This window comes from Bactrocera tryoni, chromosome 4, assembly GCF_016617805.1.
Source record: "Bactrocera tryoni isolate S06 chromosome 4, CSIRO_BtryS06_freeze2, whole genome shotgun sequence".
Classification (NCBI taxonomy): Eukaryota; Metazoa; Arthropoda; class Insecta; order Diptera; family Tephritidae; genus Bactrocera; species Bactrocera tryoni.
The window spans coordinates 59,628,100-59,651,080 of record NC_052502.1 but is presented as its reverse complement, the minus strand read 5'-3'; the positions used below and the strand labels follow the sequence as shown (position 1 = coordinate 59,651,080).

Here is a 22,981-nt window from a genome sequence, read left to right as displayed (position 1 = left end):
CTTCTTCTGTCTACAAATGCGTCTCGCTTCCCTCTTCAACTCTCGGTATCTATCCCATCCCGCACGTGTAGTGGTCGATCGTAACATTGCGAGGTGGGCAGCCTGTTTTATCTCCTCTGCAACACGGCACTCCTCGCCGTACCAGCTGTTCTTTTGCACTTTCCGAAAACCAATGGTTTCGGTTGCAGCTGTACGTAAGGAGTTTGAAATGCCGTCTCACAGTTCCCTTATACCGAGTTGTTGACGAGTGCTCTCAGAGAGCAGGAGTGCAAGCCGAGTAGAAAATCGTTCGGCTGTCTGCTGTGATTGCAGCTTCTCGACGTCGAACCTTCCTTGTGTTTGTTGGCGTGCGTTTTTTGCTGCACAGAGGCGGGTGCGAATCTTGGCTGCAACAAGGTAGTGGTCCGAGTCGATGTTAGGACCTCGGAGCGTACGCACATCTAAAACACTGGAGACATGTCTTCCGTATATCACAACATGATCGATCAGGTTGGTAGTTTTTCGATCCGGAGACAGCCAGGTAGCTTGATGAATCTTCTTATGCTGGAATCTAGTACTACAGATAACCATATTTCGGGCCCCGGCGAAGTCGATCAGCCTCAACCCATTTGGGGATGTTTCGTCGTGGAGGCTAAATTTACCGACCGTAGTGCCAAATATACCTTCTTTGCCCACCCTGGCGTTAAAGTCGCCAAGCACGATTTTGGCATCGTGGCGGGGGCAGCTCTCATAAGCGCGCTCCAAGCGCTCATAGAAGGCATCTTTGGTCACATCGTCCTTCTCTTCCGTCGGGGCGTGGGCGCAAATCAGCGATATGTTGAAGAACCTCGCTTTGATGCGGATTGTGGCTAGACGTTCATTCACCGGAGTAAATGATAGTACTCGGCGACGGAGTCTCTCTCCCACCACGAATCCTACACCAGACTTGCGCTCCTTTATATGGCCACTGTAGTAAATGTCACAAGGACCTACTCGTCTCTGTCCTTGTCCCGTCCATCGCATTTCTTGGATGGCGGTGATGTCAGCCTTTGTCTTTACGAGGACATCAACCAGCTGGGCAGCAGCACCTTCCCAATTAAGGGACCGGACATTCCAGGTGCATGCCCTCAATTCGTAGTCCTTATTTCGTTTGCCATGGTCGTCATCAAAAGGGGGGTCTCTCATCCGAGGCTGTTTTAACGTTTTCATTGGTATTGTTTTTTTACGTGGCGGGTCCCAAGCCCAGCGCACAACCCTTGTAGGGAATGTTTCGCCTTCTCACTTTAGCTCGCCTTCGAACGGATGTTCTTAGGCTACCCAGAGGATACTTGGTCAAAGACCGGAAGTAGTGAGCTGCTTGAGCCATGTGTAAAAGAATCGTTTCTGGCCACTCCCAAGTGAATGGCGATCAGAGAACTTTCCTCATTTGCGTGAACTTCTACACATGACTCCATCCTCCAAGATACCAGATTATGGTGAGCAAAACACTACTGAAGAAGACGATAGCGAAAAATCGTCCAGGAGAGACGATCAATCAGGAGTGGCCGAGCTGTCAACGATAGATGGCAAGTCTACTAAATGAGAAACAGGTGGCAAGACGAGGGATGCTTGCAAGGGAGTATCGAGAGCGAACGCGAGGAAGTAAGACGCGCAACTTTGGTTTTTGGAGCTTTACGTTTAATATTCTTGAATTATATACTAAATTAAACATTCTAATATTCTCAATTAAATATAAATATACTCGGTTTATAAACGGTGTTTTATTTTGATCGATACCTCACAAGTATTTCTGTGCGCCTAAAATAGATATAATTGCGTGAAAACTTAACCCCTCCAACACAACCCCCCACCTATATAACTTTTACCAAGATTTTCGCCCATCCACTTGACCTTGCTCCATATGATTGCTGATTGTATGTAAGGTACCTAAATGAAACCGAGGGAACATTTTTTTGAATATGTGGCATATTAGTAGTATGTAGCATAAGCAAAAATAAATAAAATCTGGTCGGCACTACTCCCTTCTCAAATATATTCAATATAAAATGTTCGGTTGCACCCGAACTTAATCCTTCCTTACTTGTTTTATTTTAATATATTGCACTAATATATTTAATCATGCATTTTTGTTCATTTTCATTCATAAAAGCACTTTAAATAATTTTGTCCGGTTTTTGAGACCAAATGCTCCTATGTGCGACGTTTCCTTCTGGGTTTCGTGGTGAACTTAACATATGTACTGTGTTCAGGGTACAATAACACAGTACAACAGCTAACCTGGGGGGTGAAACTGACACATACGAACGCCAAACCCTTTAAGAGTTTTACTTTACTGACCTAGTACCATCACCCTGACTTGGAATTTCTCACCCCCCAGATAATAATATTCCACAGTGTTCCGCAGTGTAATTAGTTATTTAAATGCAATTCAAATGGGTGGTAGAACTAATAGTAGCGAAAGTGATTTCAATATCTAAAGGAACAACTCTCTTGGCAATATATTTATCTTTTTAATCATTTGATTATTCTTATATTATATATAAATATCTGTGAATGCATCTTTAAACATTTTACATTAGTGAGCTAACAATAGGAACTTTGTTTTACAATAAGTAAATAATAATAATTCTGAAATATTTTGTTATTCTAAGATAATAATGTAAACAATTTCTTTAAGTGCATTTCAATAACTAAAAGTTAATAAAACCAACAAATGGGTTTTAAAGATATTGTTAAAATATGTGATTGGATCGCACCAACAGGTCCATACATATTTCTTATAAATATGATAAACTTTAGAGGAGGATAGACATTATCTCACACACACACATAATGAGCTAACTTTATTCTATTGAAGTATTCATAGGCAAACGAAAGATTTCTAAACTATCTTTCAATTAAAAATCAATTCTAAACATCGAAAATATTTATTTCAGATTAATTTGGAAAATATTTTAAGAAAACTTGCCAGTTTTACCAACTTATTTAATTTTACTTCACTATCAGATAGCTTTAATGTGAGAATACATACACACATATACATGTGCAATATTTCGAGGGAAAATAATGTACACAAACAAGCCAAAGCAAAACCTTTTTGTATAAAAGGGAAACCGAACATTTAATGCAATTTCTGCAGTTCTCGCTTTGGAATATCAGGCAATAAAATTATGGTGTATTGCTCGATGATTTTTCAATGACATCCACCGCCAGGCAATTCAATTCTAACAAAACGATATGAAAACGATATGAAAATTCATTGCAGGACATTTTCTTAAACAAGTTTTCATTAAAATTTTAACTGTTTCTAATATATGATATATTTCGATTTCTTCGATATCGATAGTTGAATTTCAAATACACATTTTCAATAAAAAAAAACTTCATAACCCTGATTGTGTGTTAATAAGATAAGTCCACAACAATTTTTTTGAATATTTATTGGGGAAATGGTTGACATATACAATGTACTTAAAGAGATAATTAGAGTATCATTTGTGGTAGACAGTACCTACGGGGTCCTTAACATTAAGTGTTAGAAATGTGACTTGAAGATTTTGAAAAAATGGGCGCGGCACGCCCTCTAATAAGTTTAATATACATATATCATAAACTACTAAAGCTACCTTAACCATATAACGGTGTTGTTAAAAAATACTAAAAGTGCGATAAATTGATAACCAAATGAGAGTGATATACACCCTGTCAAGAAAGTATTTTTCTTTTAAATCTCCCGATTTCCATAGATAGGTAAATTTTTTTTTCTAGGTTGGCACAGCCGTCCTTAATGATGATGCCAAAAATTAGCGCGATCTGTCAACTAGTGTGTTTACAGCAGCTGTTTATGTCGAAGACCTCAGCAGTGTTTGTCGAATTTTACAATCATCGAAAATATTGATTAACGTATAATTTTGTGTTGCGAACGAATTTTCGTGTGCCGATACATTGAAAATGTTGTAGAAGGCTTTTGGTGAATTACGAGTTGTACAGAGTATTCAAGGAGGGTCGGGAGACCGTCGAAGACATGCCTGATGACGTTGAGAGGGTGAAGGAAGGTGAAGGAAAATTCGTAGATTCTTCATCATCATAACGCACCATCGCACAAATCCATAATTGTGAATGAATCTTTAGATCTTCTGAAATAATTTCTTTGATAATGATAATAATAATCCTTGTGATAAAAATGAGCTGAATTGGATCAATATTTCCCATAGCCTTCATATACCTAGTATAAAAATTTTCGAATTTCCAATTGACTTAACTTATATCGCGCTTTTGGGAGTTATTTTAATGAAATTCAGAAATTGTATTTTCCCGGCTGTGTTCCTGGAAAGTTGTAAGAGTATGAAATTTTCGGTTACAACTGACCTTATTTACATTTCCCTGTTGATGTTAGAATATTTTGTTAAGATTGGTATTCTTGTATATCATACTAATATTATAAATGCGAATGTAAGTTTGTTTGTTACGCTTTCACGCAAAAACTACTTAATCGATTATCATGAAACTTTGTACATATACTCCTGAAGGTATTAGAAATAAAATAGGGTACCTTATACTAAAGAAAGATAAAAAAATTGTTTGTCAAAAAATCGTCAAATTTATCTACTTCAACGCCATCCAATATTACAGTAATAAAGTTTTAACCCTTAATACTGTAATACCGTCCCACTGTATTACCGGCGGTGACGACAATATCTAATTCAATTGAATATAGTTTCAACTGTTTCTAATTTTTCTATATTTATTGTTATTTTCTTCTGTCGTTACATGCAGTATAAAACTATTCAGCTAATATTTTAACAGGTGTCGTTAAGGGAAATAGTGTTATAATACCTCGGATACCAATTATTCCCACTGACTTTCCATTCCAATTTAAAAGTGTTCAGTTTCTCTTGAAGCTTAGCTTCGCTGTTACTGTAAACAAGGCACAAGGACAAACATTACAGGTAGCAGGAGTGCATTTAGAAAACCATGCTTCTCTCATGGTCAACTTTATGGAGCCTGTTCACGCGTATCTAATGCCCGGAATTTACACATATTTGCACCAGACGGGAAAACTTATAACATTGTCTACAAAAATATCCTAGATTAATACTTTGTATCTTATTTTTTTAAATTGTTAGAATTCAGAATTATTTATTTTTGTTACGGTGAAATATATTTTAACATTTGTTGTTGCATTTTAATACGCATAATAAGCATTTTAAGGTGTTGAAACTTCATTGCATGTAGAAATTTTTAAAAATTGTCGATCTCAGCCAAGCAATAAAATTTAGTTATCATATTGACTCATTTCTATTATTATACCCTTACCCTTTATCTCTCATACTTATTTAATGGCTCCACTGCGGGCGAAGCCGCGGGTAAAAAGCTAGTAAATACATAATTACATACTAATTATAAAATTATATTATGTGTAATTTGATTTAAGAGATAATTATACCCTGGTGGTTTAGTATGTTTGCCAAAACCCAGAAGGAAAGGAAGAAGCCTTATAAATTATGGGATATATATATAAGCTATAGAGCTAAATCAATTAAGCATACGTTTGCATGCATACACATATACGAAGCTCTTGTTCTTCTTTACTAGCGTAGACACCGTCTACACCAGTGTTTCCCAAAGTGGGCGATAACGCCTCCTTGTGGGCGCTGCAGGTATCAAGGGGGACGGTAAGAGACCCAGAAAGAAAATGGGGGCGTTGTGTAGAGGCCTGGGGGGTTATTTTATTTAGCTAGGAGGCCTCTTAGACAACTACTACATGAGCTCTCGACTCTCAACAACAACTTGTGAATATCAACTAATATGAATTAAAAGATTGCTCAAACTCGGTTCTATATTTCCCTCCGCGTAGTTCATATATCTTTCGTATTTTATTGAATATAGAACAAATGAAAATCATGTCAATCGGTCGCTCCGTTTCATAACGGGGCATCTCGACAGGACAGAATTTATAGAATACTAACTGTCAAACGTATTGCTATTGCCATTGCCAAATCTGTATGTTGGCATTTGCTATCATAATATAATCATTTGCGCAAAGGTGTAGGGTAGGTAGGTTCGAGCTGATGTAGCGAATGCTTTGAGCTCTTGAATAATTTATTTTATTACTTGCGAAATGACGCCGCGGGTAGGTAGCTGATGTAACGCACGTTTTGAGCTTTTGAACTCCTTAAATCTTTTATGTGAAAAATAAAAAAAAGGTGCGTGGAGTCCCTACGCGCGGATGAAGTTATACTTCTTAGTGATATTCCAAGAAATGCATATCATTTTGTATGAAAGAAAACTAGAAAACTTAAATTCACATTTTATAAATTTATTTTGCACATAAAATGAAGAATAAAGCAAAGTCTAAATGAAGGAACTTTGACTAGAAAAATAGTTCTGTCTCTTCGTTGGGGAAAAGAATATGCAGCAAATCATCTCTCCTTTGTAATCCATCAACACGCGTTGAAGGCCCAGCAGTTATCGGTGCGTGTTCAGAAATTGAAATCATATTTTCATCACTTATCAATAAACTTATTACATGTGCTCGCATTGACTTGCATGTTCATACATTCAGATATACTTATATGTACATATATTTGCATACATTGCCAAACAAATAATGCACAAGCATACAAACATACATATGCGTACACATATGAATATGTCACCAACAAAAAATTGATCTTCACAAGTCAATATGGCAGCCAAATTGGCGAAGAACAAGTGTAGTACATTTTACAGCAAAAACGATTTCATTCATGAACGCAGGCGCAAATTCCACAAGCGATCTCGCTTTATTCATAAAAATAGAGGCCGTAACATCTCCCCGAGCATGCCTTGCCAACAAGTCGTCTTTTCGCGACGATGGCAAAAGCTAAAAATCATAAATTGCACAACTTTCTGGTGCTTCTCGCAAAAATCTGCGTCGATATGTATTCATGTATTCATGTAGGTTCGAATCCCAACAGAATTGATTTTTTAATTGAATATGTCACCACCCAAAAATTGAAACATTGTTCTACAAAAACAACAACAGCATAAGTATGGCAACATTGTGTTGTTGGTAGAAAAGCCGACCTGTGCCGAAAGAAACGAACAAACGATCGCCGATTGTCACCGCTTCGCTTGCTGCTCGAACATCTTCGCAGACAAGGTTGCGTAGATTCATATTGAGCAAGGGGTTGCGTAGATTCATATTGAGCAAGGGGTTGCGTAGATTCATATTGAGCAAGGTTGCGTAGAATTCATATTGAGCAAGGTTGCCTAGAATTCATATTGAGCCAGGGGTTGCGTAGATTCATATTGAAGAAGGTTGCGCAACCTGAATCTATCGCAACCTTTTCCGAACTCGTATAAGAAGTATAACTTCAATAATCTTTTTACCCATCTTCGAACTTAACCTTCTTCTGGAGCCAAGGAATACGTGTACCAGGTTTCATCATGATATCTCAATTTTTACTCAAGTTATAGCTTGCACGGATGGACGGACGGACGGACAGACGGACGGACAGACGGACGGACGGACAGACAGACATCCGGGTTTCGACTCTACTCGTTGCCCTGATCACTTTGGTATATATAACCCTATATCTGACTCTTTTAGTTTTAGGACTTACAAACAACCGTTATGTGAACAAAACTATAATACTCTCGTTAGAAAACTTGTTGCGAGAGTATAAAAATGAATCGCCGAACTGTATGTACGCTCATAACTTTCATACGACTGAACCAAATTTAATAATTTTTTTTTAAACGTTCGTTGAGGTTCAAGGATGGTGTTTACGGAGAGAAAAATTCAAATAATTGCCGAAAAAACCCTAAAAACAGCCCTTTTCTTTTTCCCATACGAACGAATGAATGTTTGTTTGTTAGTAACGCTAAGAGAACGGCTGAACCAATCTTGATGAAATTTTCAGAGGTTGTTCGTTGTGGATCAAGGAAGGTTCAAAAACAAAAATGCCTTATACTTTTCATGAAGAAATATCGGAAAATTGGATAATTCCAAAAAGTACATTTTTTTTTTAAATTTTTGTTTGTTTTATTTTTCAATATTTTGATTTGTAAATTATTTAAATCGTTCAATTTCGGTCGCTTGCTTTTTTATTCCGGCTATTCAAAAGAAAAATTATTGAAAATTATTCAGTGAAAACTTTATGTGTGTTTCACCCAAAGAGGTCAATTGCAGATTGAACTTTGTTACAAGGCTACGAAGTGGTCGCCCTAATATCGGTAGGCGTTCTTTTTACCATCAACGTATGGCAGCCCAAGGCAAAGCAAGGCAAAAAGTACTTCCAGCATGCGGTGACAAACGTACAGAATTATGGATCCCGGTCAATCAGCAAGCGATCGTCACGCTGTCACAGCATGACTTTTCAAACAACAGTTACGATGTTTGATTGAATTTATCTTGAAGCAACGTATATGTGGTGCTGTTGGATAGATATACACTAATGAGTGGCAAAAGACAGGTTTGCCGCATTCTTATTTTGATGATGGTTACACCAGATCAAATTGATCAAATCATTTCCGCGGAAATTCCTGATGTAGAGAAAGATCCAGTATTATACGAAATGGTGGAAACTAATACGGTTCATCTTTTCGGTTTGTATGTCTGACAATAAATGCATGAAACACTACCCACGTGCTTTCCTTTCCGAAACACAAACTGGAAATGATGGATATCAACTCTATTGGTGTCGCTCACCACATACCACACAGAACATTCAGCAATCAACTTACAAGAGTTAATATCGAAGTTGACAACACATGGATCGTACTATATTCACCACTATTGTCTAATTCACATTCAAAACTCATATCAATCTTTAATATTGCAGTTTGGTGAAATCGATAATATACGTTTGTAAGTACGTCACCAAAAAAAGCAACATGGCGATTATTGGTCTTGAACGATACGGTCAATACGTGAACTGCAATAAAGCACTTTGTAGGATATTTACTTTTGCAATTCATGAACGATGGCCGACGGATAACCGGCCGAGTTATTCAAACACGGCGGCGAAAAACTGATAAGGAGCATGCATCAGCTTCTTTGCAAAATATGGTCGGACGAAAGCATGCCCAACCTGGCAAATTAACAACCGACCAGATATTCACCATGCGCCAAATCTTGGAAAAGACCCGTGAAAGGAGAATCGACACACACCACCTCTTTGTCGATTTCAAAGCTGCTTTCGACAGCACGAAAAGGAGCTGCCTTTATGCCGCGATGTCTGAATTTGTTACCCCCGCAAAACTAATACGGCAGTGTAAACTGATGTTGAGCAACACCAAAAACTCCGTCAGGATCGAGAACGACATCTCCGTGCCGCTCGTACCAAACGAGGTTTCAGACAAGGCAACTTCCTATCGTGCGGAAGTCGCTTCTGCTTCTGGAGAAAATAGTTCGAGCTGCAGAACTAAATAGAGAAGGTAGCATCTTCTATAAGAATGTACAGCTGCTGGCGTATGCCGATGATATTAATATCATGATATCAACCCCCGCGCCGTTAGTTCTGCTTTCTCCAGGCTGGACAAGGAAGCACACAAAATGGGTCTGGCAGTGAACGAGGGCAAGACGAAATATCTCCTGTCATCAAACAAACAGTTGTCGCACTCGCGACTTGGATCTCACGTCACTGTTGACAGTCATAACTTTGAAGTTGTAGATAATTTCGTCGATTTAGGAACCAGTATTAACACCACCAACAATGTCAGCCTGGAAATCCAAAGCAGGATTGCTCTTGCCAACAGTTGCTACTTCGGACTGAGTGGGCAATTGAGAAGTAAAGTCCTCTCTCGATGAACAAAAGCTAAACTCTATAAGTCGCTCATAATTCCCGTCCTGCTATATGGCGCAGAGGCTTGGACGATGACAGCAACCGATGAGTCGACGTTACGAGTTTTCGAGAGAAAGGTTCTGCGAAAGATTTATGGTCCTTTGCACGTTGGCCATGGCAAATATCGCATTCGATGGAACGATGAGCTGTACGAGATATACGACGACATTGACACAGTTCAGCGAATTAAAAGACAGCGGCTACGCTGGCCAGGTCATGTTGTCCGGATGGACGAAAACACTCCAGCTCTGAAAGTATTCGATGCAGTATCCGCCGGGGAAAGCAGAGGAAGAGGACGACCTAGACTCCGTTGGAAGGACCAAGTGGAGAAGGGCCTGGCTTCGCTTGGAATATCTAATTGGCGCCGCGTAGCGAAAAGAAGAAACGATTGGCGCGCTGTTGTTAACTCGGCTATAATCGCGTAAGCGGTATCTACGCTAATTAAGAAGATGAAAAATTCATGAACGTTTTTTGTTCGTCTCGCAGTTAATTTGGAGAATGGCCAAAGAGCGTATTTCAACCCAAAGAATACAGTACAGCCAGTGGAAACACCGTCAGCAACAAAATTAACATTGACGAGTTTTTTCTTAACTTTCGTCAGTGATCCATTTGCGGGCACATTGCTCTATTCGGAAATACCTTGATATTATACATGGAATGCATCGTCGAAGAAATAGTTGCGCAGAAAGCAAGTCCAACCAATAGATTGACATCCAGATGAGTTCTCAACTAATGCATTGGGACGAATTTACACAATCCAATCTGTGAATGGTACGATGTGTGCAAGTTTTGGAGAAGTAAGCCAGCAATTACAATTGCTGGAACACGTTAATCACTGGAATGAAAATGAAGCTCGCACACTTTTCGCGATAATCATTTCGACATATCAGCCATCAAATCCGCGTCAATTATGGGATAAGCACAAAAATGACATTGCCGGAGATATTTTACATCGCCTTCGCTAAAAATTGGAAATGGTACAACTTCGGCTGATACTTCCGGTGGTTTGATATCAATTCCATCTTTCCTTTATCAATTCACGAAAGATGAACTCATCACGAATGTTCGAACATTGGCCAAATTATCGTAACTACGATTCCTTAAGTGCACGCGCAATGTTAGCTTCTGAAAATGCCGATGTTGTTGACTTAAACTGGAAGATTCAAAGTCAAATTCCGGGAGACTTGCGCTCATACAAATCGATCGATCGTCTTGACAATGAGGACGACGCCGTGAATTATCCATTGGTATTTCTAAATTCTTAGGAAAGGCTTGGTATGCCACCGCATCATTTGCGTCTCAAAGTACGATCGGTCGTTATTATGTTTCGCAATCATCATGCCCCGAAACTGTGTAATGACACCCAACTGATTGTGACACACTTATCGAATACAATAGGATGTTTGATTCTACGAATTCCATTTCAGTTCTAATGTATTCCGCTTTCAGTGAAAATTGCGTTTGAGATGACAACCAACAGGACACAATGATAGTCGCATAGTATGGTGCACAAATTTGGAAACGCTATGTTTTTCACACGTTCAGATATACGTGGCGTGCTCACGAGTTGGAAAACCATCTTTTCTCTACACCGGAACAGAAATCAAAAAAAATGTTGTTTATCAAGCTGCGTTACATTGAAAAAAAATGAAATGCTATTTTCAACTTTCTTTTCATTTCAGAGCACATAATTTCATGCGGGACAACGGCTGCGGGGTCAGCTAGTGTAATATAAATACTCACTTTCATACATTTAGAAAGAATATAGATGACGAAGCACAATATTTATATTTATTTGATCATTGCTACTTGTGGAATTACTTACCCAGCCTAGAGCAGCTCAACGATAAATGATTATTCAATTTGAAAAGTAAAAGTTAAGCCCAAAGAAAAATCAACAATTAGGATAAGATAAAATTGCTGATTGTGAACATAATCGGGCTGACCCCGCAGTCGTTGTCCTGCGGAAATTATGTGTTTAGAAATGAAAAAGTTGAATTTATCATTTCACTTTTTTTCAATGTATCGCAGCTTGATAAACAACATTTTTTGGTTTCTGTTCCGGTGTATAGAAAAGGTGGTTTATAAATCGTGAGCAGGCCGCGTATATCTGGCCGAGTGAAAAACATAGCAATTCCAAACGTATACCATACACTATGTTACTACCCTTGTGCCTCAAATGCAATTTTCACTGGAAACTAAATAAGTTTGAACTGAAATGGCAAATCGTTAGAACTCAGAGGAATTCGTAGAATCAAGCATTCTGCCCCTTTGTATTCGATAGCTGCGTCACAATCAGTCAGGTTCCATTACACAGTTTCGGCGCCTGAAGATTGTGGAACATAATAACGACAGATCCAACTTTGAGACGCAAATGATATTTCCGAATAGAGCAAGTTCTCGCAAACGGTTTACTGATGAAAGTTGAGAAAAAACTCGTAAATGTTAATATTGTTGCTGGGGGTGCTATCTTTGTCTGTACTGTATTCTCTGTGTTGAAATAGACTATTTGGCCATTCTCCAAATTAACTGCGAGACGCACAACCGTCGGAAAACATTCATGAATCACAAAAGTAAATATCATACAAAGCGCTTTATTGCAGTTCACGTATCGACCGTATCGTTCAAGACCAGTAACCGCCATGTTGCTTCCTTTGGTGACATATTTACAAACGTATTTTATCGATTACACCAAACTGCCATACGCAACATTGACATGACTTTTGAATGTGAATTAGACAACAGTGGCGAATATGGTACGATCCATATGTTGTCGACTTCGATGTGTTGTTAACTTCGATATTCACGCCTCTAAATTGAATGCTAAATGTTCTGCCATTGTCATCTGGTGAGCGAGGCTGATACATTGGATATCCATCATTTCTAGTTTGTGTCACCGAAAGAAAAGCATCTGGATAGTGTTTCGTACATTTATTGTCAGACATACAAACCAAAGTGGTATTGTGATGTCCGTAAGGTACATGAACCATATTGGTTTCGCATAATTCTGCTTCTATCTCTGGATCAAGAATTTCCGCAGAAATGATTTCATCAATTTGATTTGGCGTAACCACCATCCACCATCCAAAGAAGAATATGTGCGTGCGGCAAACCTCTTTTTTGCCACTCAACAGAGTTCATCCAGCATCTAACAGCACCACATATACGTTGCTTTAAGATAAAGTTTACAAAACATCGCAACTGTTGTTTGAAAAGTTGTCCTCTAACATCGTGACGATCGCTTGCTGATTGCCAGCGATCCATAACTTCATTCGTATGTCATCGCATCCTGGAAATAGTCGGTTATGTGCCATAGGCTGTCAATATACATACTTATGTTGATGCCAAAACGAACGCGACCTCTTCGTGGCATCGTAACAAATTTCAATCTGTAATTGAGCACTTTGTGTGAAACACACATAACGTTTTCACGGAACAAATTTCAATAATTTTTTTTTTGAATAACCGGAATAAAGAAAGCAAACGACAAATTTGACAATTGAAAAACAAAAGGAAAAAAGTTGAAAAAAAATTTTTGTATGAAAAAAAGTTATTTTTTTGGAATTGTCCAACTTTCCGACTTTTCCTCACGAAAAGCATACGGTTTTTTTGAAGTTATACTTATACGAGATCGGAAAAGGTTGCGATATATTCAGGTTGCCCAACCTTGCTCAATATGAAACTACGCAACCCGTTGCTCAATATGAATGTACGCAACCTTGTCTGTGAAGATGTTCGAGCATCAAGCGAAGCGGTGACAATCGGCGATCGTTTGTTCATTTCTTTCGGCACAGCTCGGCTTTTCTACCAACAACACAATGTTGCCATGCTTATGCTGTTGTTGTTTTTGTAGAACAACGTTTCAATTTTTGGTTGGTGACATATTCAATTAAAAATAAATTCTGTTGGGATTCGAACCTACGTACCTACGTGTTCGTCATCACTTCTGAAGCGCTTACCACCAACACCACCATTGACACTTGAATTGCGTTGTCCTAATTATGGTTTGGTTATGCACGAAAGAAATATACAATAGATCGCCGATTGTTACCTCTTTCCTTGCTGCTGCTGCGCATATGTATGTTTGTATGCTTGTTCATTATTGAGTTATACTGCTTTTTCTTTCCTTTGTCTTTCATTTCTGCGAATTCTCAACTATTTTATGTGCCCTTTTGTTGAAATACCCTGCGTTGGTCAATTTTTTGGAAATCGACCCGCGATGACAAAGTATTTTCGTTTTATCTGACAGCGTGAGGTTAAGAAGTTCATTTCTAGTTTTGTCTTGTGGCATATTAGAAATGATGTTTTCTCGAAAATCGTTCGCTTACAACGGATAAAACGACTTCTGAGTGGTGATTTTAATGAATGAATTCCTATTGGTTGAAACGCTCTGCGTTGGCCGTTGAAAAGTTAAGACTATACTTCTCAGGATCATTCATTTCTTCAAAGAAATTAATGACCTTTAGAAATATGCATATTTGCATTATTTCGTTGTCATTTCCATATTCGTAGCAATAGAATTTCTATGGCATAAGTAAAGTAATGGCCGCCGATTGTCACCCCTTGCCGCTGTAGCAGCTTCGCCTACAAACATGCGTAAATATGTATGTATGCATACGTATGATCGTGAATACATATCGACGCAGATTTCTGCGAAAAGCACCAGAAAGTTGAGCAATTTATGATTTTTAGCTTTTGCCATCGTCGCGAAAAGACGACTTGTTGGCAAAGGTATGCTCGGGGAGATAATAAATTATAATAAATTTATAAAATGTGAATTTAAATTTTCTAATTTTCTTTCATACAAAATGATATGCATTTCTTGGAATATCACTAAGAAGTATAACTTCATCCACGCGTAGGGACTCCACGCACCTTTTTTTATTTCTAAACTTTCCTCGATCCACAGCGAACAACCTCTGAAAATTTCATCAAGATTGGTTCAGCTGTTCTCGAGCATTAGAGTTACTAACAGCATTCATTCGTTTGTATGGGAAAAAGAAAGGGGCTCTTTTTAGAGGTTTTCCGGCAATTATTCGATTGTTTTTCCGCCATAAAAACCATCCTTGAGCCTCAACGAACATTTAAAAAAAAGAATTGGTGCAGGCGTTTTAGAGTTATGCGCCAGCATTTAAAATCATGTTCGTTTTTATTTCCTTTTTAAAATCGTATTTGAAAATTTATTTTCTTGATAATTTTTTTTTCGGCAAATTTTCCAGAATTTTCTTAAGTATTCTCCTTGTTTGGGCGGACACCTGTCCGAATTGGTGGTAATCACCGAAATCGGTCCAGGCGTTCTCCAGTCACTTTTTTATATATAGAGATTGTTATTTGTCTTTGGAAATATGATTGAAAATCTAAGAAAATTTTAAGTATTAACAATTTATATTTCTATTTTTAAACAATGACATTGAAAAATTACCTACTACTAAAAGCAAAATTTTATAATGGCTATTTTACCAGTGCGTCGCATACTTTTTTACGGATGTATTTTTTGGCTTAATAAAACTGAATTTTCAAATAAGTTATTACCTGTAAAATACTCATTGACATTTTACACGTTTCATCAACTTCATGTTGTTTTATGGCGACACATGTGTTTTCTCATTCAAATGCCGTTCTTAATTATTTGTCGGGTGCTTTTTTTTATCGCAACAGCAACTTTGTCTGATATGTCCTGTTTTATTTGTCGACATTTCTTCTTTCATTGTCGCTCTTTTATTACGTACTTTTTGACTTATTTCACTATGCAGCAATACAAGCATTTCCGTTTTATTATTATGTACGAGCGTAAGTATAATATATAAACAAACATAATAAAAAACGACCACATTGCAACAAAATCCTCCTTCAAGGGCACTGCTTGGCCAAGTATGTGCTTAAGTAGAATGACAGTGACAGGAACGATCTTGAGTTTTGTTGACTTTGTGCTTGGTGGCTGACTTTGTTTGTTGAAAAAAATAACGCCACTACACTTAGTTAGCACGTGTAGACGACACTTAAAGCAGACTCACATTGTGCTGCAGTAGACAACGCAAAGAATATTGTCTTTAGGGCAGTGGTCGGCATTTCATAGCACAATTGTGCCCTATCGTTTAGTCGTTGGCGAGACAGCAACGAATCAACATCGTGCTTGACTGTTGCGCTTTGTTTCTTAAATACAAAGATGCCTTGCGAGACATACTTTATGCTTGAAAATGCTTTTGGTGAAATGCAATGCATTTTATGTTTTAAGACATTAAAAAGGCAAACCAGAAATTATGCTTTGAAAAGACATTTCAAATATTTTCACAATGATTTAAAAAAACGGAATGAAGAAGAAAGACAACGTCTTTTTAATGAAGAAAGAAAATTTTTTTTGCAAAGAATTCAAGGGTGGTTAACGGAAACCGAGGGTTTGGAGGATATAGGCCGTTCAAATAAAAAATTAAAAACGGAAATTTCATGCTTAATTAGCTTTGATATTGTAAAACAAGGCAGACCTTTTGCTGATGGGGTATTTGTTAAACAAATGTGTACAAAAATTTTACAAAAATTGAATCATAATATAGTGTTTGGAGGAAAATAAGCTTTTTTATTGACCGTTTAAATGTTTTAAAAGAAAAATCACGAATTTAATTATTTTATATGTATTTTATTTAATATTGTTTAAGTGCTTGCGCTACCGCGACATTCAACTGCGACTTTCATTATACGACTAACTAAAATTAACAGCTTAACAAGTTGATTAACCTACAGCCTTTCTTTTACCTCAAGTACGGTTTTAAAGATCAGCTGAGATAGTGGTACTTGTTCTAATTCTCTGCATTTACATTAATGTACGTATGTATGCTTGCCTATGCAAGCATGATAAGAGTGCGTTATAAAAGTCACTCAAATAGACAAAACCGGTTTGGCGATTGCCGGCGCTCAGACTTAAAGCAAGCAAACATCTAGTTTCAAACAATGTTAGAGTGTTGTTGTATACAATTAAGTGCTAAGAGTGTTGGTACTTAACAAAACAAGTATAAAAGTAGGAGGGATTATTTCTACTACTAAATTCGCATATAAACTATGTATCTATTTCTAAACATACTCCGCCCGTTGAAAGGTTTAGGCTTTCAAGATATTATCATCAATTGGTAGGAGACACAGCTTTGAAACAGCTCGCTTGTATATGCCATTTGGTGTCTTTAGAACTGCGACTCGCACCACCTGGTCCTTTCCGGAAATGGTTTTTATGACTCTAGCTAAAGGCCACTTTAGCGGGGGATTGTTCTCGTCCTTTATCAAAACCACGTCCCCGAGCTTGAGATTCGACGAAGATGAGTGCCATTTATGGCGTTGTTGCAGAAGAGTTAGATATTCTGCTTGCCATTTCTTCCAGAATTGTTGTTGCAGGTAGCACACTCGCTGCCATCTGCTAAGATGATTAATATTGATAGGAGTGATGTCAGGTTCAACCACGGATGTGAAGGGTGCGCCAATGAGAAAGTGCGCTGGGGTAAGCACTTCGAGATCGTCAGGACTCTCTGTAATGGGACATAAAGGTCGTGAATTTATAATCGCGGATATTTGGCACACAAGTGTGCGAAACTCATCAAAGCTTAATTTAGAAAGGCCCACAACTCTATAAAAATGATATTTGGCCATTTTGACTGCAGCCTCCCATAAACCGCCAAAGTGGGGAGAACGAGGGGGTATCAACTTTCATTCAATTTGATCGCTCGCACACTGCTCGTGAATCATTTTCAAATGCCCTTGGCTCGAAAATAGGTTTTTCAGTTCCGATAGCTCATTTTTGGCTCCAACAAAATTGGTGGCATTGTCCGACCATATAGTTTGCGGTCTGCCACGCTTACAGATAAATCTCTTAAGGGCTGCGAGGAATGAAGAGGTTGCCAAATCTTTTACCAGCTCCAAATGAACGGCCTTGGTGGCGAAGCAAATAAAGATGCAAATGTAGCATTTGATTGGAGCTCTATTGCGTACGTCCGATTTGTAGAAAAATGGCCCACAAAAGTCCACTCCGGTAGTTAGGAATGCTCGATTGCATTTAACCCTTTCCGATGGTAAATTTCCCATTAAATGTTCCATAAGCTTAGGCTTAACATGAAAACAACGAACGCATTTGTTAATAATTCGACTTACGGTTTTACGCCCGCCAATAGGCCAATACTGTAGACGAATAGATGCTAATAGCGATTGAGGTCCAGCGTGTAAAAGTTTCCAATGAAAACTGCTAATGATTGCGTCAGTCACCGGGTGACGTTTTGGCAAAATAATTGGGTGCTTCGATGGAAAATCCAAATTTGAATACTGAAGTCTTCCACCAACTCGAAGTAAACCGCGCTCGTCGAGAAAGGGAACGAGCGAACGAATTTCAGATGAAGACTTTATCGCCTCTTTGGATTCGAGTGCTTTGTATTCATCTCGAAGATGCGCCTTTTGAATCATTCGTATAAGTATAAAGGTTCCTTCCTGTAATTCCCTTACTTTGAGTGGTCCAGAAAATCTCATTCCAGCTCTTCTGGAAAACCGATAAACATATGCATATACTCTCTGTAATTGTTCAAATGAGTTAACAAATTTGCAATTTAATGACATGTCTATAGTAGAAATAAACACAAATGCACGCTTTCGACCCTCGGGCAAGTCCTTTGTTGGTAGGAGAGGAGATTTAGGCCAGTTAGATTGATCTAAACCCAGATAAGGGGGACCGTATTTCCATAAATCCATGGTTAATAATTCCTTGGGGCTAGCTCCTCTTGAAAGAACGTCAGCTGGGTTGGAATCTGTTGGAACATGGCTCCAAACCATACCTGCTGTGAGAGTTTGAATGTTGTTAATGCGATTTGCGACAAAAACGTTGAAATTAGCTGGTTCACTACGCAGCCACGATAGCACTGTTGTGGAATCAGACCAGCAATATACTCCCTTTGCTTTGAAATGCGTTGAATTGATTACCTTTGCGATTAATTCAGCTAACAGTAATGCACCACATAGCTCAAGCCTCGGTATCGTTAGAGGTTTTAGTGGAGCTACGCGAGATTTGGAGCAGAGAAGATTGATTCGGATGTGTCCGCCTCTTTCAGCGCGTATGTATATGCAGGCCCCATAAGCAGCCTCACTTGCATCACAAAATCCATGTAGTTGTACTTCAGCTTCTGGCATCAGCAAGTATCGGTCAAAACTAAAACGAGTAATTAGTTTGTATTGATTGCATATTTCTAGCCATTCTGTTTGAATTGCTTGAGGTGGGCTTTCGTCCCAATGTAGCTTCTCTTTCCACAAATGCTGCAAGAATATTTTGGCTTTGGCCACCACAGGTCCGATCAAACCAAGGGGGTCGTAAAGCCTGGCTATAGCTGAAAGGATTGTGCGTTTAGTTACCTTAGCCGGTTTTCCGAAGGGTGAAAAGGAAAATATGAATACGTTTAACTTTGGGTCCCAAACCAATCCAAGTGTCTTTGTTATGCTTGTACCGTCGTCGAAGGTTAAGAAGTCCTGTTTGTCATTATCCTCAATATCCATCAAGACTCGATCATCATTCGAACACCATTTCCTCAAGTGAAAGTTTCCGAGAGATAAACACTTTTTAGTCTCATTTAATATCACCTTTGCTTCGCCCAACGAACCTGCACCGGTAATCATGTCATCCACATAAAATCCATGGTGTATCGTTTCGGCTCCAACGGGATAAACATGAGCTTCAGCGCGGCCAAGCTGCTGCATTGAACGAATGGCTAGAAAAGAAGCTGGCTTCGTTCCATAGGTGACGGTATCTAACTTAAAAATGCGAAAATCTTCATTGGGCTTGTCCCTCCATATTATGCACTGCAGGAAGCTGTCTGGATCAGTCATCCTTACACAGCGATACATTTTACAAATGTCTGCAGTAAGAACAATTTTGAAGGTGCGAAATCGAAGCAAAATATCAAAAAGTGGAGGTTGAATGGTTGGTCCTTTCATCAGGATCGAATTCAACGAAAGTCCATTACTGGTTGGCGCAGAGCCATCAAAAACCACACGCAGTTTTGTTGTTGTGCTATCAGCCGTTAAAACACAGTGATGTGGCATAAAATTCATTGGAATTTGCTTTGGCATAGTGTCAACGACTGACATATGGTTCAAATCAAAATACGCCTAAATGAATGACGAAAATTGTTGTTTTAGTTCAGCATTGCTCTGAAATTTCCGCTCTAAAGCCTTGAATCGATTGACAGCCTGTTGATACGACTCACCTAGTTCGCAAGAAGGTGATTTTGTTGGTAATCGAACCGAAAACTCACCAGATTCCAATCGCTTATGGGTTTTTATGAAATGCTCTTCGCACAAATCCTCCTCTATTGTAGTTTTTGGTGTGGAGCCAATACAGTTCTCTATTTCCCAAAAGCGTTGAACTAGGTTATGTAAGTCGTCAACTGAGTCATTTGCTAGAGCCATGTCGACGGCTGCTAAGCAAGATAGCTTCGAAATGTTGTATGTTGTTGCGCCTGATACAACCCACCCTAGCTTTGTTTTTTGTAGAAGTGGTAAATTTTCAGCCAGGCGTATCTGGCCAACGCAGAGCAGGTCAAAGAATAAACTAGCTCCAATGAGCATATCAACGCGCTGCGGTTCGAAAAAGTGTGGGTCTGCTAAGCGTATGTTTTGTGGTATATTCCAATTAATACCCTTTAAAGAACGAGATGGTTGAACATCGGTGATGGTGGGGATGATAACCGCAGACAATTTGGCAATGTAATCGTCAATGCGCGAATGCAGGTCGAAATTAACGATATGAAGGGCAACGAAATCATTTTGGCCTATACCAAAAATGAACTGTGAAGATTTGACCTTCTTTAATTGTAGTTGATTAGCGAGCCGATTGGTTATAAAGTTTAATTGTGACGCAGAATCTAGCTGAGCCCTGCAAGGAATGAGGGAGCCAGATCGATTTTTTACATAAATTATGGCGGTTACTAAGAGAACGAAATCTTTTTCAGCAACGCTAGCCTGAACTTCAGATGCGACGAGTGCAGACGCTGAAGGACCGAAAGATGAAGAAGAAAACGAGTATGGGTTGAACGAATTAGACGTGGTTGGTTGTGATAGCTGCGGCAGCTTATCAGAAGCCACTGGTTGTGAAATTGTCGGAAAGGAATTTGTGTCTTGATGAAGCAGACTGTGATGCTTCGACGTGCAATGTCTACAGTGTCCGGACTTGCAGTCTTTGAGTGAATGCCCGACTCGAAGGCAATTCAAACATAGGTTTAACCGTTTTGCTTCTTTATAGCGCATTGTGGGTGAAAGGCCCAGAAACTGCTTGCACCTTGCAATTTTGTGTTCACTAGAACTGCACAATATGCATCCAGATACTGCTGCCGTTAAAAGCACCTTACGACTGATGGGATTTGACAATTTCTTGCCTACCTGTTTTTCCGGAAGTCCAAGGACAATCTCTACATTTTCCAGTTGCTGGCAGCGTTGTTCCAAAAATCTAGCCATTGAATTCCATGTAGGTATTTCGCTTACAGGTGTTTGTTCCTCCCATTTCGCGCGAGATTTGACGTCCAAATTTTGAGACACCAGTTGAATGAGTAAGCAGTCAGCAATCTGTTCCTTCGTTCCCATAGTTTGCAACGCTCGCAAGTGAGCATTTACGGTATCGCTGAGTTCTCGAAGTTTGGCAACCCTATCACCCTCTACCCTCTTGAGCTGAAAAATATCTCTGATATGAGCCTGGAAATTCAAGCGTTTATTATCAAATCTTGCTTTTAGCAAATCAATAGCCTTATCATAATTTTGTTCACTTATCTATAATTAACGAATGGTGACCAACGCTGCATCACGTAGACTTAACCGAAAGTGCTGGAATTTCTCAATTCTTGTCAAATCTACGTCTTGATGTACAACGGTGTTGAACATCGAAAAAAAATCTGGCCAATCCGAATATTTACCGTTGAACGTTGGAATTTGCAGGACCGGTAACCTCTGTTTTGGCTGAGAGACAATAATTGAAGTTTGATCGCCAGCAAACGACTGCGTCGTAGAGCTGTGAGCTTCGTAAGCTCGGCAAGCGTGCCACTGACGTGTCAGCTTGGTTTTTACCTCGATATAGTGGTCGCTAAAAAATCGTCAGCATCGTTGTCCTCTAGTTGCGTGTAGAGAGCATCGAACCTTTTTTCCAGCCTATCCACTTGCTCGATACGTACCTCCACTGCAGCTTCGTCGAACTCACGCAAGACATCGAAAGTCAACGTGTTGTTGAGTAGGGTAACTTGTTGGACAAATTAATCCAGCTTCTTCTTAGAGTCAGCTGATTCCATTTTCTTGGGTGCCATTTTTTTGTCAAAGACCGCAAAGTTTTAATTAAATTTGCGAAAAGTTTCGTTTTATTAATACGATATTAATTCCACGATCACGTCGGGGTCACCAAAATGTTTGGAGGACAATAAGCCTTTTTATTGACCGTTTAAATGTTTGAACGAAAAACCACGAATTTAATTATTTTATATGTATTTTATTTAATATTCTTTAAGTGCTTGCGCTACCGCGACATTCAACTGCGACTTTCATTATACGACTAACTAAAATTAACAGCTTAACAAGTTGATTAACCTACAGCCTTTCTTTTACCTCAAGTACGGTATTAAAGATCAGCTGAGATAGTGGTACTTGTTCTAATTCTCTGCATTTACATTAATGTACGTATGTATGCTTGCCTCAAATAGACACAACCAGTTTGGCGATTGCCGGCGCTCAGACTTAAAGCAAGCAAACATCTAGTTTAAACAATGTCATAGTGTTGTTGTATACAATTAAGTGCTAAGAATGTAGGTACTTAACGAAATATGTATAAAAGTAGCAGGGATGATTTCTACTACTAAATTCGCTTATGAACTATGTATCTATTTCTAAACATATAGAATTATTTGAAACTATTCCTTTATCCTCACGAACTGTAGCGCGACGTACTGATCAATTAGGAATGTGCATTGAATCAGCAATATTGATAAAAATTAATGATTACAAACTTTTTTCTATATGCTTAGACGAAACCACCGATGTTAACGATCTTTGTCAATTAGCTATATGTGTTCGAACCGTAGATATAAATTACGAAGTAACTGAAACATTGTTTTCTCTTGAAGCGTTCTATGGGAATGTGACGGGAAAGCTTTTGTTCGATGTCGTTAACGAAAAGGGTT

At 38.7% G+C, this 22,981-nt stretch overlaps 1 protein-coding gene and 1 pseudogene across 1 annotated transcript; one reads left to right on the top strand and one right to left on the bottom strand.

Annotated features, from left to right (window-relative positions):
• The first annotated feature begins 13,960 nt into the window (after positions 1-13,960).
• Positions 13,961-14,163, top strand: LOC120776216 (annotated as a pseudogene).
• Positions 14,164-17,498: 3,335 nt separating this feature from the next.
• On the bottom strand, positions 17,499-19,652 carry LOC120774624. Its single transcript, XM_040104348.1, has one exon. It carries the CDS (start codon positions 19,650-19,652, stop codon positions 17,499-17,501), a length of 2,154 nt encoding a protein of 717 aa, XP_039960282.1.
• Positions 19,653-22,981: the final 3,329 nt, after the last annotated feature.